Genomic DNA, 16,827 nt, shown 5'->3' with positions numbered 1-16,827 from the left:
TGTTTATGCCAAATAAGAGGAGAGAAACATGAAAGGTAGACTGTAAACTTGATTTATTTTTGATATGCTGGGACACGCCCCTCTCACTCCCTTTTGTGGATCTTTTGTCATGACCAATAAAGTATTTACTAATCTCAGTTTTCTTTGCAGCTGTAGTCGATTCTGACCAACAGAGAACGTGCTGATTTAACAAATTATTTGACATTTTCAGCTCAAACTTTTTACCTTTAACCCTTAACGAAACAAAAATAAGGCTGACTTGAGCCACTCCACCTTCATAAGTGCAGAAATATTTGATGCAATCGAATCTTCAGTCTTTAACGCCATAGGAAACGGATTGCGTTCAGTATGCAAGGCCTTTCTCCGCCTTCGTCATGATGTTTTAACCTTTAATCACAGCGATGGGTCTGAGCTTGATGGCCTTTTTACTGATGCCGGCGTCATGGCACGTGTTCACCACATCGGTGACGTTCTTGTAGGATTCAGGAGCCTGATATGCAAGACGACAACACGTGTTAAAAGCATGCATTGTGATTTAAATGCTTAAAATTGGTTGATTAAAGAGGTCATGACATTGCTTTAATGTTCCTTGAGGTTCACTTCTAATGTTAAATATTTTTTGCACCAGAAAACATGTTATTTTCAATCTTCATTCTGACCCTCTGTTTGAAAACAAGCCACTGTTATGATTGATTGTCTCTGCATAGGAAACTTATCCATATAAAACCGTAATTTACAGACGAAGCATTATAAAATCATTTACTTGCAATTTGTGATGAGGAGGATGTTTTAATGGTACAATGACCTCTTATATTTCAAATGATAAAGGCAAATTTGATTTCTCATGTCATGACCCCTTTAAAACAATACAAACCGATGAAACTTCCACTTTAATGGCTATTCTACTTAATCGGTTCTTCAATCCACTAATAAGAGTTAAGCTTAACAGTTAAACAAAACTGGAATGATATCAGATATTCAAATTTATTCCCATTTAGGTCACAAAACAAATTGAATAGCATAAATATTTAATGAGTTTTATTCTAGAATGATTATTGAAAAACAAAAACGAAAATATGAAGTGTTGTTTAAAAGAAAAAGCAAACTGCTGATTTAACGCTACTCTACTAGCTTAAATTGCACAAAATAAGGTCACAAAGCACCTTAAAATATAATTAAATATATTAAATTATTCAATGCATTTTATTGTGATTTTGAAAGGAAAATAAGTCGTACAAATCTAAAGAAATAAAACGACTGTTTCTGCTCTTTGGAGTAGACTTTACTAAATCTACTTATAAATGATAGTTAACAGTTAAACAAAACAAAAGAATAATGTGTGACCATTTAGTGGTATAATTAAATTAAATATTTAATTTGTGTTTAACTGATGCATTTTAAAAGAAAGTATCACCTGAATGTATTAGAATATATATATCTTGTAATAACCAGAAATGTCTATTGTTAATTGTATGAATTTAGTTTCTGTTTTCGCCATGAAAATAGCCTTGTTGCTGACATGGCTTAATACATCAAATATAATTCTAATAAAATATATCGTTTTTTTCCGTGGTTTTGGATCCTTAATTTAAATTAAATAAAAACACTAAATGTGCAGCGAGAGTAACGGCCTCACCTCCTCCATCACCAGCTTTGGTGACGCGACTCTAATGGCGATGCCCATGTCTGCCAGTTTATCCAGAACATCCTGGAAGTCTATGTTGCGTCTGGATTTGGCTCTGGATAGAGCTCGACCCTACAGCGTTCACAAACACACATCAGACATTCAAATCCGCATACCTATAGACTAAACACATGCGTGTTAGCGGCCACTAAGTTAATAACTAATGATCTTTGCAATGGAAGTGAATCAATCAAAAACTAACTTTATTCTAGAGCTGCTGTAAAAAAAAAAGAAGTGAATAAAACAATCTGTTACTTTAATTTCCTATTATCACTGTAAAGCTGCTTTGAAACGATTCTATTCACATGTATTTGTATAGCGCTTTTCACAATAGACTTCATTTCAAAGCAGCTTTACAGAAAGAAGTGCATGAGTCCATATTACAATTTAGAGCGATCTGTTATCAGAGGAAACGGTCTAAGTTAAGTATTTCAGAAATGTACATATACACAGTTAGCTAAAAATGTATTAATTTAAACAATGTAATAATTTAATGCTGATACAATGAGCTCATTTAAGTAATGAATACTTGTTTGTTAACACATGATTATGGCATTTTGAAAATATAGCAATAAATGGGTGTATGTCAACCTATCTATATTGTGACTTGACATGTAAGCTAGTGTTACAATCGCTGCAACATTTCCTCAGGTCGCTCACCGCTCCGTGACACGTGGTGCCGAACGTCTCGGTCATGCCCTGCTCGGTGCCCGTCAGCACATAACTGCAGGTGCCCATGGTTCCCCCGATCAGAACCGGCTGACCCGTCAGCTGAAGGAGACCAAGAAACATTGAGAAGGAAGAAAGAAGGTTTTGCACATTCACAAGGAAGAAGAATTTAAATAAAAGCAGTTTTGATTTCCTGTTTGATTTGGTTCATAGTCAAACCAAAAATGATTCAGACACCAGATATAATTTTAATATTTTTTTACTCGTGTGTGCAGGACACTATAGTTCATTTATGTAAGTGAGGAGAGCAAAATAAAGTAAACTGACATATTATACCCAAATATTCTTCATACAGTGACTACCAGTAACATTTGTGACCAAATCTTATTCAGACATTTTGAGCTGATCATGTTTTAATTGCTAATGCTATTTTTACACACAGACTGAACAACATGAAGCATTGCTTGGTCACTGGTTGAGCTAAACTGGTATTATCTAATTGTGTAGTTAAATTTAACAGCTGACAGATATTCAACATAACTCATGTGTGAGAGTCTAACAGAAGGACGGACTAAACCAGTCGAATATCCACTGAGTTCTGCTCATATTTATCACCACTTCCTAAACTATAGCGAATAAACTGATAATGTGAGAAATGTTGAAGGTGTGAGAAATGTTGAAGGTGTCTGAATACATTTTGTTTTGACTATATTTAATATATAATGAGGTTTTGTCTTCATAAGCCGTGTGTGTGTTTGTTGTGTATGACGGCTCATAACTTGTCATTTTTATTACCATTTTCTGAACTATAGCGAATAAACTGATAATGTGAGAAATGTTGAAGGAGTCTGAATAAAGGTTTGCTCACACACCTGATAGTCGACGGGTATGAGCGGATGGTGTGGTGGAAACGCCCGTGTCGAGCCCTTCCGGTGCACGAGCAGCGTCTTCTGTTTGCCGTCCACCATGTGCTCCTCCACCTTGGCGATGTTGTGCGAGACGTCGTAGATGACGTGCATGTCCAGGTCGTCTGGTGTCGTGGTGAAGACTTTAGAGAAGGCCTGCAGTGAAGGTCAGTACGGACACGTTCAACAGCAAAACTTGCGACACGTGCTTCAGAACGCCACATTATGCTGATGTTCTGTATGCATAAAAATAGCTACATGTGTCGTATGCACTGTATCCCACAATACAATAGTAACACTATCAAAAGTTAAAGTCCCCCTGTGGTGAAAATCCAGTTTTTAATGTTGTTTGTGTCTATGTGGTGTTTTTAATATGCTTTAAGACAAATCGTGTAAATTCATAAGTCGACAGCATTGCTGAGTATTTTCTGCTTAAAACTGCAGTGAACCAAAGACAGTCTCAAAAACACGGTTTGAAATCGCTGGTGTTTCTGACGTCACAAACGACCTTGTAACCAATCAGATCAACGTGTGATCGTCAACCAGTGGATCTCTGAGCTGAGTGAGTGAGTGGAGGCGGGGCTCATTTGCATAGAACCGCATATACTAAATGAGGCAAGGGTGTCCAGTTACAGTCAAGATATTTTAAGGCATGAAGATTTTTTTCAAGGAAAAAAACATTTAAATGTCATTTTGGTGATCAAAGTTGAGTTTAAGGGATAAAATGATTGACTACAGGAGGACTTTAAACAAATGACGCTTCTAAAGGTTAATAAAGAGAGAGTTAAACTAATCCATATGAATTTAGTGTTTAAGTCCAAATTTTAGAAGAGACCCGATCGCTTTATATGATGAACAGATTGAATTTAGGCTTTTATTCGCATACAATTTGATCAACAAACATACTATGCCTTTAAAGGTGCAGTGTGTAATATTTAGGAGGATCTGTTGACAGAAATGCAATATCATAAACATAAACATGTGTTTTCAGTGGTGTATATATACCGTACATAATAAACTGTTATGTTTTTATTACCTTAATATGAGCATTTCTCTCTACACACACCGTGGGTCCCCTTACACCGCCATGTTTCTACGGTGGCCCTGAGCGGACAAACGCGTTTCGTCACTATGTTGTTCTTCGTGCAAAGAATAATTAATTACTGAATAATCAAGTAAACCCAATTTCTTAATTTATCTTTGTAAAGAAACCTCATTGCTTAACTGGCTACTCTCTGCGGTCTCAGACGACGACATCACTTCCTGTCGGTTGCAATTTGTAACCTCACCACTAGATGCCGCTAAAGATTACACTGCACCTTTAAGACTTGTTCTGACCTGTCGGGTGAGGAAGGTCATGGAGGATCGGTTGACCCAGGCGTAGTTCCCGGCGGCCGCCATGCCCTTCAGATAGTCCTGACCCTCGGGAGACGAGATGCGAGCGCAGGCCAGCTGGCGGTCGTTCACCGTGATCTGATCTCGCTTCATCGCCTTCTCCATGGCAACCAGAGCATCTAAACGGTACAAAAATAATTACTGCGTTAACGTACTTGCACACAGGGTCCGAAATCTTCGTATTCGTCTGCTCTGAATTGTCAAAACACCTCTCAAAATGATTGCTACATATGCGGAAAACGCAGAAAATCAAACTATTTTTATGACGGACGAAGTTTCGGAGGCAGTGTGATTTAAACTTGTGTGATTGACAACGCAAGGTCGTATTTATTTTTTAACGTGTGAAAATTCAGTGTGCAAGGACCTTTAGACTAAACTGGGAATGCTCATAATATTGTTGTCCTATTGTTGGTTTCACTGCTTCTATTGCTCTCCTCATTTGTAAGTCGCTTTGGATAAAAGCAACTGCTAAATGATTAAAATGTAAACAAACTGATGCTTACTTTAAAGTCACCATGAAATCAAAATTGACAATTCTTCAATTTTTTTAATGGAATATTGCAGTTTTCTAAAAGATTTATCCGTGCACTTTTTTATTCATGTGCCTCAAAATCTTGAACAAAATAACTTCCACTCCCTCTTGCAGCGACTTCTCGTCTCTGATGACGAGGGCGGGGCAACCTGTCACTCACATGAGATCCACCAATAGAAGGGTAGGAAATAAAGGGGCGGGGCCTGGTTGAGTTAGTTAGTTGTGTGTTGAACTGGTGGTTATGGTAAAGTGCGGGACATTTCCCAAACACGCTCGAAGCGCTCGACCAATCACAACACACTGATCCAGCCGACCAATCAGAGCACAGTGTGCTTTTCAGAAGGAGGGGCTTCATAGAGACAGGAAGTAAACAGAGCGTTACTGACAGACTGGGAAGAGAGGAGCCGCAACAATGGAGAATATGAGGAGAATAATCAACATTCAAGCAGGAAAACCTGTTCTAGTAGAGCACAACAAACAAGTGTGTGAAAGAGCATTATATGGCCTCTTTAAATCCAGTCACAGATCAGTTGATGCTCACCTGTCGCCACCTGGTGGCCGAGGCCTCGACTGCCGCTGTGGATCATCACACACACCTGCCCCTTGTGGTCGATGCCCATCTTCTTTGCGGCGTAATCATTATAGATCTCATCCACCACCTGGATCTCGGCGTAGTGATTTCCTGCACCCAACGTCCCCAGCTACACAACAGCAGGAGTACCAAGACTTTATACTAGTTTTAATTTAGGCAAAAACCAAAACACATTTAATAATCAATTAATGAATCAAATAATACAGAAACATTTAAGTTGTTTTATAAGGCAGATTTTATATCAACTTCTTAATGATGTTTCTACTCCAACTCGTAGTCGAAATATAAACATTTAAATGGTGCAGTTGTAAAAATATAATGAATGTTTTATGGTGTTATTCTTTTTTAGTTTATAGGCTAGACCTTGAATGGCTTTCCTGAAGTAAATGTAACGTTACGTGACATTCAGGGTTTGAAATTAACTTTCACTCACCGGCCAATCTGGCTACTGAATTTAAGTTACCGGCCATTTAGAACTTCTACTAGCCAAACCCTAGTATATATATCATAAAATTTGGATTTCATACATTCATTTCTTATTCAAACAAAATCCTGTCATCCAGCATCTCCTTCCTCTTTCATCCTCATCACCATAAATGTGTCTTATGTGGACAGATCAATACAGGACAAAGAACATCAAAAAAAAGTAGGATGTTGGAAAATGTGTTTTCCGTTCACCAAATGCTTTTTAATCTTCGCTATTGCTTCAATGCAAATGAACAAGCGTGCTGTTATTTGCTGCGTAGTGACGAGTGTGTTCAAGTAAGCCAGATATGAGCAGATTCTATGCAATACGCTGCATTAATATATCATGATGACTCACGAGTATTTGTGCTAAATCTGCGCAGATTTGTCTTACACGAACTTGAGCGAGCATAATAAGTTACACGCCAAATTGGCTCGTGATTTGACAGCGTTTCCCACCACATTTGATTTTTACCCGGGTTTCATTTCTAACCCTGGTGACATTGTTTAAAGCTCCAGTCGGCAAGTCTGGCAGATTGAGTGGATTTAGGAAAATTTTGAATGTTTACAACTCTCATGCCCCTCCCCCACTATCAACGGATACCCTCCCACCCAGTTCATGCTCGTCAGTGCGTGTGCACCAGATTTTCAGTGAACGCCAGGGCTCTCAAGTGTCACGCATTGAGCGTGACAGTCACTCATTTCGGTCTTTTGTCACGCTCTCCCGCCACACATTGTATTTCTCACGCTGAAAAACTATTTGTAATATATTTAATATACCGCAGCGCCCAAAACTCTGGCCACGCCGCTCTCACTGTGGAACCGACATGAATCAAGCGCGTTTCTTCTGGTGTTGTTCGTCGAGCTACACAATAGCCAATCAGAAAATAGCACTATTGTATCTGGGTAAGATTTAACGCAACAACCAATGACAAAAATGTATCCAACCCCCCGTCGGCTGGGTGTCACTCTTACCTGTCTTCAAAACTTAAGAGCCCTGGAACGCGCCCGTCTCATCAGCATCCATCAACACCATGGAGTATTTGGAGGTATGCTGTCCTGGCTAATCTACCGATAGATTGCATTTGCTGACGTTATTTATACTCTAAATGAGCTTACTTGATTTTCCGGCATCACTCTTCGTTACTGCGCGAACTTCCACGAACTTCAGGCGTGTGCATGTGATTGTAACGTGCGCGAGGGGTGGTGTGTGCCCGATCTGTGATTGACAGTCAGATCTCACACCCCCCTGCGCTGATTGGACATGATGAACCGGGAGCTGTGGATTTTTGCAAAACAAATAACACGCTCCAGGTGGAGTTAGAAGCTCGGGTTTTTTTCTAAAGCCACTTTATTTATGTTGTTCTGTCAGATTATAGTGTCGATTTCACTGAATATGATCAAAAAAATGTTGCCGACGGCAGCTTTAACAAGCTGTGTTTTTTTTTTTACGTCTCTCCGCAGCTGAAACCTGATCGATCGATCACATGATGTTCCTGGCAATGATTTCGGCCCTCCAAAACAGTTTCAAATTCTTTTTTTTTGGCCAAATATTTTCGTTTGTCGAAATTTCAGTTTATACAACCGTAAAACACACAAGCACAGAGTCTGATATTGATGTTTTGCTGCAGTTTTTGTAAACGTGTGTGTACCTGTGGCAGTCCTCTCTTCTTGGCTTTGGACGAGACTTTGTTGGGATCGGCCTGCAGCATTCGGCCGTATTCCTCACAATGTTCCTTATCCTCGGCCCAGGCGTATCCCTCCCTCAGTGACCAGTCCACACCCATCTCTAGAGCCTCCTCCAGATCTCTACACACACACACATCGCTTACTAAAGCCTGTGCCATTAGAGCTAGATTTACATGTCCTGAGTGTGAAACACTGTTATTTTAGTATTATTTCTATACTATTTGAATTGAACTTTCTAATCTATGGTTGACTTTTTTTTTGCATAAAAGCATCTTTTTGAATTATCCGGCAGAATTTCAACATCTCCAGGGCTTTTGTTAAAACTACAGATTTAACTTCTGCATTTTGTGTGTTTCCCTTTTTCCCTAGAAGAATCTCTTTTTCTGATTTCTCTAGTCAAGTAAGTTCAGAACAAATAAACGAGATAAAGACGAAAGCTTTCTTGAGATAGTGTAGCTGGAATGATAGTGTTTACTTTGCACCCATCGGGATGACGCCCTTGGACCCGACTCCGACGGGGATGTGGTCAAACATGGACTGGGCCAGTTGCTCCTTCACCGGCTGCACGTCGCACTCATCCAGGTTCGTTCGCAGGAGTCGCACGCCACAGTTAATGTCAAACCCCACTCCCCCTGCACAGAACACACACACACACACACAATGAGCCGTTACAGCGCGAGTCAGTGATATTTCAATGGGTTAGGGTAGTAAACAAAAATCTTTCAATTTCGAGCAGTAAATAAAAATGTATACTTTCAATTATGCACCTAAATTATCATCTAAAATCCTGATGCTAAGTAAAAAATTAAGTGTTAAGTGAAAGTTAATTTCAAACCCGGAGTGTGACCGATCGATCATGAATCTGATTCTTTTTTTCTTCCTATTGAACAATTTGTCAACAATGCAACAAAAATATACAATTACACTATGACAGTAGGATCAGGTGCAAAAGTGCATAACAGAACAGAAAAAAAGGAAGATGGGGGGGGGGGGGGGGGGTTCTATCTTTAGAAAACCCTTCTAAAGATAGGGTTTAGAAGTCATATTCTTCTATTGTAGCAAAAAATGTTTTACTTTTCATCATTTTAAGGGCATTTTTATAAAGAAACTCATTGTGAAATACACAGAACTTAGGTCTCAATTTCAGATATTTAGATTTGCGTGTATAAAATTGAATCAGAATAAGGATGACGCGGATCCATTACGTACCGGGAGAGACCACAGCATCCGGGTTCGACATGTCAAACGCAGCCATGTTCCCGATGGCAAACCCGTATCCGGAGTGGACGTCGGGTAAGCCGATAGACCGCTGAAGAACACATGTGAATGAGGAAACCGGAAGCAGCAGTGAACATGAGCTTGAGCTGACAAAGCAAAGCACTGCAAAATAATATTATTTAAAGTGCCCCTATTATGCTATTTTTAAAGTTTCCTAATGTTGTTTTGGAGTCTCTACAACTGGTTTACATGCATCAAAGGTAAAAAAACATTAATTCTCTCATAATTAACATTCATTAAACCCAAATCTCCATCGCAAGCAGGACTCAGTGTTTCTCAGTGATACACTACTCAGTTTGAGGGACATTATGAGATTTTGCAACTGTAATTCTAGGGACTAGGGACTTTTATTTTGACAATCTCGAGTTTCTGCGCTATTTTGTATCTGAGAGGTAAGATAGAGGTTTATATTTTTTGCTGAAAGCCAGGTTATGCATTTCATGTGATGATAAATCCTGCTAATTTTACTCACATGTACGATTCCCGGCAGGGCGGCAACGTTTCCGATTTGCTTCATGGCAGGTAAGAAACCACCAAAACCTGGGAAACAGGTCAAGAGTATCTTTCACTAACATTGACTCACATTTTATATGTTCTATTCAAATGAGCAATTACAATTTCTGTTGGCTAAAACAATGCTTTAATGTTTTATGTCATCATGAATTTTGTACTTCATAACCATTTCTGGAAGAATTTACCCCACATAATGTCAATGAACCTTGAGTCTGTGCATAAGATGTGTTTTATGACTATGATTGACAGGTGTGTTTGATTGAGTTCGTGGAGTATCAGCCAATCAGCTTTGAGATTAATCACCATGTTACAAACTTTGATTTAGGGCAAAAATGACTATGTAAATTAACTTCTTCACACTACTGTTACAATGCAAACGCATATTGTTATTTACAGGGTGTTTGTACAAATGGCTCAATAAAACATTGTGACGTCACCTCCACCGCGACAGGCGTTTCTCAGCTCCTCAAACATCAGTTTCTCCAGTGGATCATTGACATAGAAAATACCCTCCACCTGAGGATCAAACATTATTCAACATCTAAATCAATCAGGCACAAAGTGCTGTACTGTTAAGTACTAATTTACTGAGTATTACTAATTTTGTTATTGATGTAATGATTGGATTCTCCATATGCGTCACTGAATCATAACGTTACACGTTTGCGTTTCTAACACGTGATTTACCTGCATATTAGGCACGAAGCCCTTCTTGATCCGCCAGCAGTTTTTGTGGACTTTATCCAGGTACTGAAGCTCATCGTTATAGGTGCGACTCATTTTAAAATTAAATTAATGAACGCACTTTTGACACTCTCTTCACACGCTTCTCCGGTTCTTCCACTTCTTCTTCTCTTGGGTTTTATATGGCCTGTCGCGGGTTTGTTCATGATGTTCAGCGCCGCCTAACGCTCCACGAGGTTATTGCAATTAATGTAGTAAATGGAGAAAAAATATAAACTTACAACAAATGGGGCAGTGAACATGGGATAAAGCTGACAAACCACTGCAAAATAACGAGTATATTAATAAAATAATAATTATATATTTTAAATTATATTTAAACTGACGGGGAAAAGCACTGAAAATGTACACTTTCAACGGACCCTTTTCATTGACAGTGATGAGGACGCGGTCATCTGTATCGTAAATCCTGCGTTTTATATCCTAAGTTTTTTATATTTTAACTTTTTAAAATGTATTTACATATATAACACTATACTTTGTGTTATATTACCTTTGCATCAAATTACAAAAAAAGACGACCTTGCCATCTTGTTGCTGTATATATTAGATATTTATAAATAAATATTTATAAACTTTAATTTATACATTTAAATACATATTGACTATTTGATTGACAAATAATGTTATAAAACTTGACAATGAGTTGGCAGATTTATTTACAGAAAATGGCCAATGGCATGGGACTTTTATTTTGACAGTCTCTCGCTCAGCTGTTTTGCTCGGCTGCAGTTTCTGCGTTACTTTGACGTATCTGAAAGGTGAGTGATGTTTACATTTGTTCAGTCTCATTAATATTTAATATTAACACAATAATTCGAGGTTTTACTCTTTGAATATGCAGTGGCGCCGAACACTGAACTAAATTCAGCAGGTAACGGTGAAATATCGCTGTGTAGTTTAGCTGTTAGTGAAAGTAAAAGCGGTTCTGGAGAGTTTATGTGAAGTGAAAGCGAATCTGAGGAGCACGGATCTGTTTTCATGTTTCTGTTTTCTGTCTTCTGTCTAGAATGAAGCTCCGGGTCCGAATCAACAGACAGACCAGGCGACTGGAACTGGACGGACCAGAACCGACTCTCTCCGAGCTCAGAGTCCGGATCAGAGACACCCTGCTGGGGTGAGCTTTCATTAGGTTTCATTTAGTTAAGTCTTTGTTTATTAATTTCCAGTGGGTAGTTTTAGTGCGTCAGTTAGTTGCCAAGCTTACATTTCTACAAGTTTTTCATCTGTCACTGGTGTTTATATTTACTTATACTTGTCTATACATCCTTTTTTGTTTGTTTTTATGTACATACAATTGTAATTATACGCCTAAACATTTGATGCTGATTATTGTTATTATTAGCTGGATTTTCCACATGAGTTTGGTTTGATAGTATTGCACAGATATAAATTGCACTTTCATTTCTGCCCACCTAAAGCACTGGCAAGCCGTTTTGACTTTTATTCCATTCCACGATATGAATAGCTGATATCAACCATTCAATGTTCACTAGTTAAAATGATAATTCTTGATATCAGGAATTAGATTTCTACTAGTAACAATTGCCATTTTTGATATCAGGAATTACATCTGGAAATGAATAAAAGTCATAACGGCTTGCCAGAGAGGCATCTCATCTCTTTCTCTTTCTGTGTAGATCTGATGTGGAGTTCAGGCTGTCTCTGAACGGGACAGAGGAGCTTCTGGACACGGGACAGACGCTGGCCTCCTCTGGGGTTGTTTCTGGAGATATGATCAGTGTGATTTTGCCCCAGAGCAGCTCTCAGCAAACACAAACTGCCCCAGAAACCCCGAGTGGAGCAGAAAACACACCCGGCTCCAGCGAGGAGGTGAGATCCCACCCTCAAATATATCACTGTTGGACAGTAGGATTAAAATAATACAGTCAGGACCATACAAACATAAACACACGCACACACTCTCACACACACACACACACACACACACACACACACACACACACACACACACACACACACACACACACACACACACACACACACACACACACACACACACACACACACATATATATGTGTGTGTGTGTTTATGTTTGTGTCACGCACACACACACACATATATATATATATATATGTGTGTGTGTGTTTATTAACAAATTTCAATATATTTCAATATCTAATATATATATAGAAATATTAGATATTGAAGTTTTTTAATATGAGATTTAGAATTTAGTGCATTATACAAACTATAATATACACAAAATGTTGTGCATTCATTTCATTACCACTGTTTTTATTATTATAAAGTTGCATTAAATCATAGAACCAAAAAAAAAACAGACATCAGAATTTCTGAAAAATAAAACATTTCATAGGGCACTATTATTTGTTAAAATTTTTGTAAATTATTAAATTGTTAGTTTTATGAATTAGACCAAATTTTTTTAATGATTAAAATTGAATTAAACCATTAAAAAAGATGAAAAATGAAAACAGTCAACATAGAATTTCTGAAAAGGCTCTATTATGGTTCAATTTAAAAACATTAAAATTGTTAAAGTTTTATGCATTCGATTGTATTAGACATCCTTTTTGATTTGTGAACTTTTATTTTAAAAAATGTAAACAGAAAACACATCATTTAGGATTAAAATAATAATAAAAGCGATTTCACAGGGCCCTAAAACTGCATCGCTGGCATTATTTAATAAGCATCAACAACCAAAGAAAAGAAACTGAAATGACAAACACCCTGACTGTGTGTGTGTGTGTGTGTGTGTGTGTGTGTGTGTGTGTCCTGACTCAGGCCGGTGGCGCAGACAGCAGCAGTGCGAGGGATGCTGTGATGGAGGAGTGGTTAGAGGACGAGGAGTGTGTGTTCGCTCCTCCACCGCTCCTGTGCTGTGAGACGGAGGAGGAGGGAGTGATTCCTCACACGCTCGAGAGGCTCCTGGACTCAGCGAGATGTAGAAACACATCAGACTGTCTGATGCTGGCGGCACATTTACTGCTGCTGGAGACCGGCTTCCTTCCACAGGTCAGAGTTCACCTGATTCAATACAGTTCAATTCACGTTTATGTGTGAATGTGCCATATTACCGGCACAACTCATAAGTCCCACATTGGTTATTCTCCCTTTCAGGGTTCTAATGTGAACTCAGGCGAGATGCCGATTGGCTGGCGGGCGGCAGGGGGCGTGTACAGGCTTCAGTACGCCCACCCACTTCTGGAGAACAGCCTGGTGTCAGTGGTTTCCGTGCCAATGGGCCAAACGCTCGTCATTAATGGTGCGTTAATCTGCATTAGGGGTGGAACGGTTCATGAAAATAATCGTTCAATTCACTTGTCACGGATCGAGACACGTGTGTATTGTTCGGGTCCGGTGTGTTTCTAAAATAGAATCATTGCGTGTCGCATCGCGTCTGGTTAGGACATGGTGTAACAGTGACCTATTTTAACAAAGACCTATTAAACTTTTTTACAAATAAATGAAAAGGCTGTTGAAATTAACAAAATCTCCCCTTTTGCTGTATCAGAATCTCACAGATTTATGATTGTCAGTGTCACAATAATGTGTCTATTCCTAAGATCAAGTTGCCTCATTCTTTCAGTTTTTTGATTACATGATCTTGAGAATAACTCATGTTTTTAATACTGTAAATGGTAGGTTATACGGCTATTTTATTTATGCTGATGTATGGCATTTCTAAAGTGTTTAAAAGGACATTAACAGTATATACCGAATCTAACCGCAGAGCCGTGATACAAACCGAACCGAGATTCTGTGAACCGCTCCACCCCTAATCTGCATATGCAGGTGTCATTAGTCAGCACTGTCTTCTCTCTGTATTTGTAACACTGTTTATGTGTTGTGAAACAGCTGTTCTTAAGATGGACAAGACTATGGAGAATTCTCGCAAGCTGGCACTGAAACCAGATGCTTATGTGACAGCTGATTGGGCAGGTACGTTTTATATCGCATTTAATATTATTATTCTATTCCTACAGAAGCTGATCCTTCAAGTCGTGATGAATTATTCCCAAGCACACAATTGAAAACATTGTGTTTGCATGTTCTACTTATAATTTTATTTAGCCTATATGACAGGCTTGCACTTCACTGTATTTTCCTTTTTGATTCCAATCATATTTCAAAAACCATCAAATCCATCATGTTGAACAGTGCACATCTGAAGTGTCTCAGCTGAAGGAAATTATACATTATTTATCAGCTTTAATATATAATGGATCCCTTATATTTTGTCAACATTAGACAAAGACATTTTGATTACACATTACAAGGTCTAAAATGTTTTAAGGAGAAAATACTCAGACTTATGCACTTACACATGGTTTGTCTTAAAGCGTATTAAAAACACCACATAGACACATAAACAACATTAAACGCTTGATTTTCACCACAGGGGGACTTTAAAGTGATTTTCTATTGTAATTGACTTGATGCTCACGGATGTTTTTATATTTAAGCTGAAGTTGTCTCTTTCCACAGGCGGCAGCGCAGCCATTGTCTACAGAGACTTAAGAAAACTGTCTCGTCTCTTTAAAGATCAGCTGGTGTATCCGCTCATGGCCGCTGCCAGACAGGGTGATTATTCCTCTCGCAATGCGTTCAAACTGGTAACGTGTCCGTTCAGTGTGTTTTATGGCTGTGTGTGTGTGTGTTGCAGCGCTGGGTCTGCCGGCTCTGTTCGGTCTGGCTGTTCTTCCTCCTGAGCTTCTGTTGCGTGTGTTACGGCTCCTGGACGTCGTCTCTCTCGTCTCTCTGTCGACTGTGTGCCGAGACCTGAACGTCGCTACCCAAGATCCTTCACTCTGGAGACACCTGCTGCACAGAGACTTTAGGGGTATCTATCTATCTATCTATCTATTATCTATCTATAGATCTATCTATTATCTATCATCTATCGATCTATCTATCTATCACAAATCTATCTAGACACACTCACTCACAGTAACATTAAACACACATCAGACAGATGAAGTGTAACTGAGACAAGTGTTGTGTGGTTTTGCAGTGAGTTTTTCTGCAGGAAATCAACACAGAGACACTGACTGGAGAGAGGTGAGCAAAACATCTGTCAATCATATTTAGAAACCATGTCTTATAGCATTGGCACTCAATAAAAAATTTTTTTTTTTTTTTTTACTTATGATCATGTTCTGCAATATTATAATCAAAACTCATTCAATTAACCACATTAATGGCAATGTAATATTCAATTTAGCAATTTATTTATTTTTAATATTCTTATTAAAGGATTAATTGCTTTTTGAATATCTATAATATCTATCACAATCTACATTTTTATTATATATTTTTATAATCATATTTTTGATGCATATACAAGACTTTGATTTTATGATTTAATAATGGAACAACAAAATAAAAAAACAAATTGAAACTGATAATAAAAGGAATTTAAATTTAGCAATTTATTTATTTTTAATATAATTCTGAAAGGAATAATTTCTCACTGACCCTCGAGTCACCAAACAATCTAAACTGAATATTACATTCTTAATTTGATTTCTTTTATAAATGCTATTCTTAACTCTAAGCTCTGCTTTTGAACTGTCCTTTATTCAGTCAATATTGAGTTGACGTGAGATGAATAATTACACTGGTGTGATAGTGCTGAATTGAACTAATTTCATAATTGATGACCTTTACATAATTGAGCTGAATAATGACAGCGTTGTCTCTTTAGAGAATTCGTCTCATATCTGATTAAGTTTGAAACGATCTGTATTGTATAAAGCTGACTCTAGAAATAAAGCTGACTTGACTTTTCTTTTTGCCCTCAGCTTTACAAAAAGAAGTTTAAATTGAAGAATGTACACAGATGCCGTTTCTATCCACACCACGTTCCTCCGATTTTCCCTCTTTCCCCGTTCCCATCCCCCCCGCTCCCCCTCCCGCTCCCGCTTTACCCTCCCGGCATCATCGGAGGAGACTACGACCAATCACCTGTCCTCCTGCCCCGCCCACGCTTCGACCCCATTGGCCCACTCCCAGGTCACCTCCCCGGAACGAGCGTTCCCATTGGCCGACGGAATCTGCGTCCGGGAGGGAATCGACCAGCAGACGTCAGGAGAGGTTTCATTTGAGCTCCTAAAGACTTATTTTTTCAAAAAAGTAGAGGATGAAATTATTTTGATGATTTTTTTTTTGTGTTGTCCTTCATTAATTAAAGCATTCCTGGGACGTTCAGACCAGCAAACGCATTTCAAGGGGTGGTTGATTATGATTTCACTTTTCTAACTTTAGTTCATCATGTGTAGTGTTTTAAACAACATCTGCAAAGTTACGAAGTGCAACGCAAATGGAGATATTTTCTTTTTAAGGACTACAACAAACGGCTGGTAGGAACAA

General features: G+C 38.5%; 2 protein-coding genes across 3 annotated transcripts; one reads left to right on the top strand and one right to left on the bottom strand.

Moving 5' to 3' along the window:
* Window positions 1-195: 195 nt before the first annotated feature.
* rtcb (RNA 2',3'-cyclic phosphate and 5'-OH ligase) lies at window positions 196-10,581 on the bottom strand. The gene is made up of 12 exons (XM_056245380.1): window positions 10,410-10,581; window positions 10,160-10,238; window positions 9,682-9,749; window positions 9,141-9,240; window positions 8,407-8,563; window positions 7,895-8,051; window positions 5,727-5,886; window positions 4,597-4,772; window positions 3,226-3,414; window positions 2,345-2,455; window positions 1,637-1,756; window positions 196-490 (listed from the first exon to the last, which is right to left on the bottom strand). The coding sequence occupies exons 1-12, from the start codon at window positions 10,500-10,502 to the stop codon at window positions 383-385; spliced, it is 1,518 nt and encodes a 505-aa protein (XP_056101355.1). The 5' UTR covers window positions 10,503-10,581; the 3' UTR covers window positions 196-382.
* A 626-nt stretch (window positions 10,582-11,207) lies between these two features.
* Window positions 11,208-16,569, top strand: fbxo7 (F-box protein 7). Of its 2 annotated transcripts, none has more exons than XM_056245381.1 (10): window positions 11,208-11,227; window positions 11,476-11,583; window positions 12,107-12,299; window positions 13,240-13,470; window positions 13,576-13,720; window positions 14,314-14,397; window positions 14,944-15,039; window positions 15,122-15,298; window positions 15,470-15,516; window positions 16,260-16,569. In XM_056245381.1, the coding sequence occupies exons 2-10, from the start codon at window positions 11,477-11,479 to the stop codon at window positions 16,560-16,562; spliced, it is 1,383 nt and encodes a 460-aa protein (XP_056101356.1). In that variant the 5' UTR covers window positions 11,208-11,227; window position 11,476; the 3' UTR covers window positions 16,563-16,569. The 2 variants fall into 2 exon arrangements, with proteins under 2 accessions (XP_056101356.1, XP_056101357.1); XM_056245382.1 differs by lacking the exon at window positions 11,208-11,227 and adding an exon at window positions 11,235-11,340.
* Window positions 16,570-16,827: the final 258 nt, after the last annotated feature.

This window comes from Rhinichthys klamathensis, unplaced genomic scaffold (genome assembly GCF_029890125.1).
Source record: "Rhinichthys klamathensis goyatoka isolate OS25496 unplaced genomic scaffold, OSU_Roscu_1.1 h1tg000029l_1, whole genome shotgun sequence".
NCBI classification, from domain to species: domain Eukaryota; kingdom Metazoa; phylum Chordata; class Actinopteri; order Cypriniformes; family Leuciscidae; genus Rhinichthys; species Rhinichthys klamathensis.
The sequence above is the reverse complement of the archived record's forward strand: the minus strand, read 5'-3'. Positions and strand labels throughout refer to the sequence as shown.

Excerpts from the sequence above, each read along its gene's own strand:
- fbxo7 (XM_056245381.1), top strand. The coding sequence starts at position 11,477 with ATGAAGCTCCGGGTCCGAATCAACAGACAGACCAGGCGACTGGAACTG. Across the intron at positions 11,584-12,106 it reads ATCAGAGACACCCTGCTGGG|ATCTGATGTGGAGTTCAGGC; the intron begins GTGAGCTTTCAT and ends CTTTCTGTGTAG. Across the intron at positions 15,040-15,121 it reads CATGGCCGCTGCCAGACAGG|CGCTGGGTCTGCCGGCTCTG; the intron begins GTGATTATTCCT and ends TGTGTGTTGCAG.
- rtcb (XM_056245380.1), bottom strand. The coding sequence starts at position 10,502 with ATGAGTCGCACCTATAACGATGAGCTTCAGTACCTGGATAAAGTCCAC. Across the intron at positions 8,564-9,140 it reads GGATGCTGTGGTCTCTCCCG|GGGGAGTGGGGTTTGACATT; the intron begins GTACGTAATGGA and ends TGTTCTGTGCAG. Across the intron at positions 3,415-4,596 it reads TGACCTTCCTCACCCGACAG|GCCTTCTCTAAAGTCTTCAC; the intron begins GTCAGAACAAGT and ends CCTTCACTGCAG.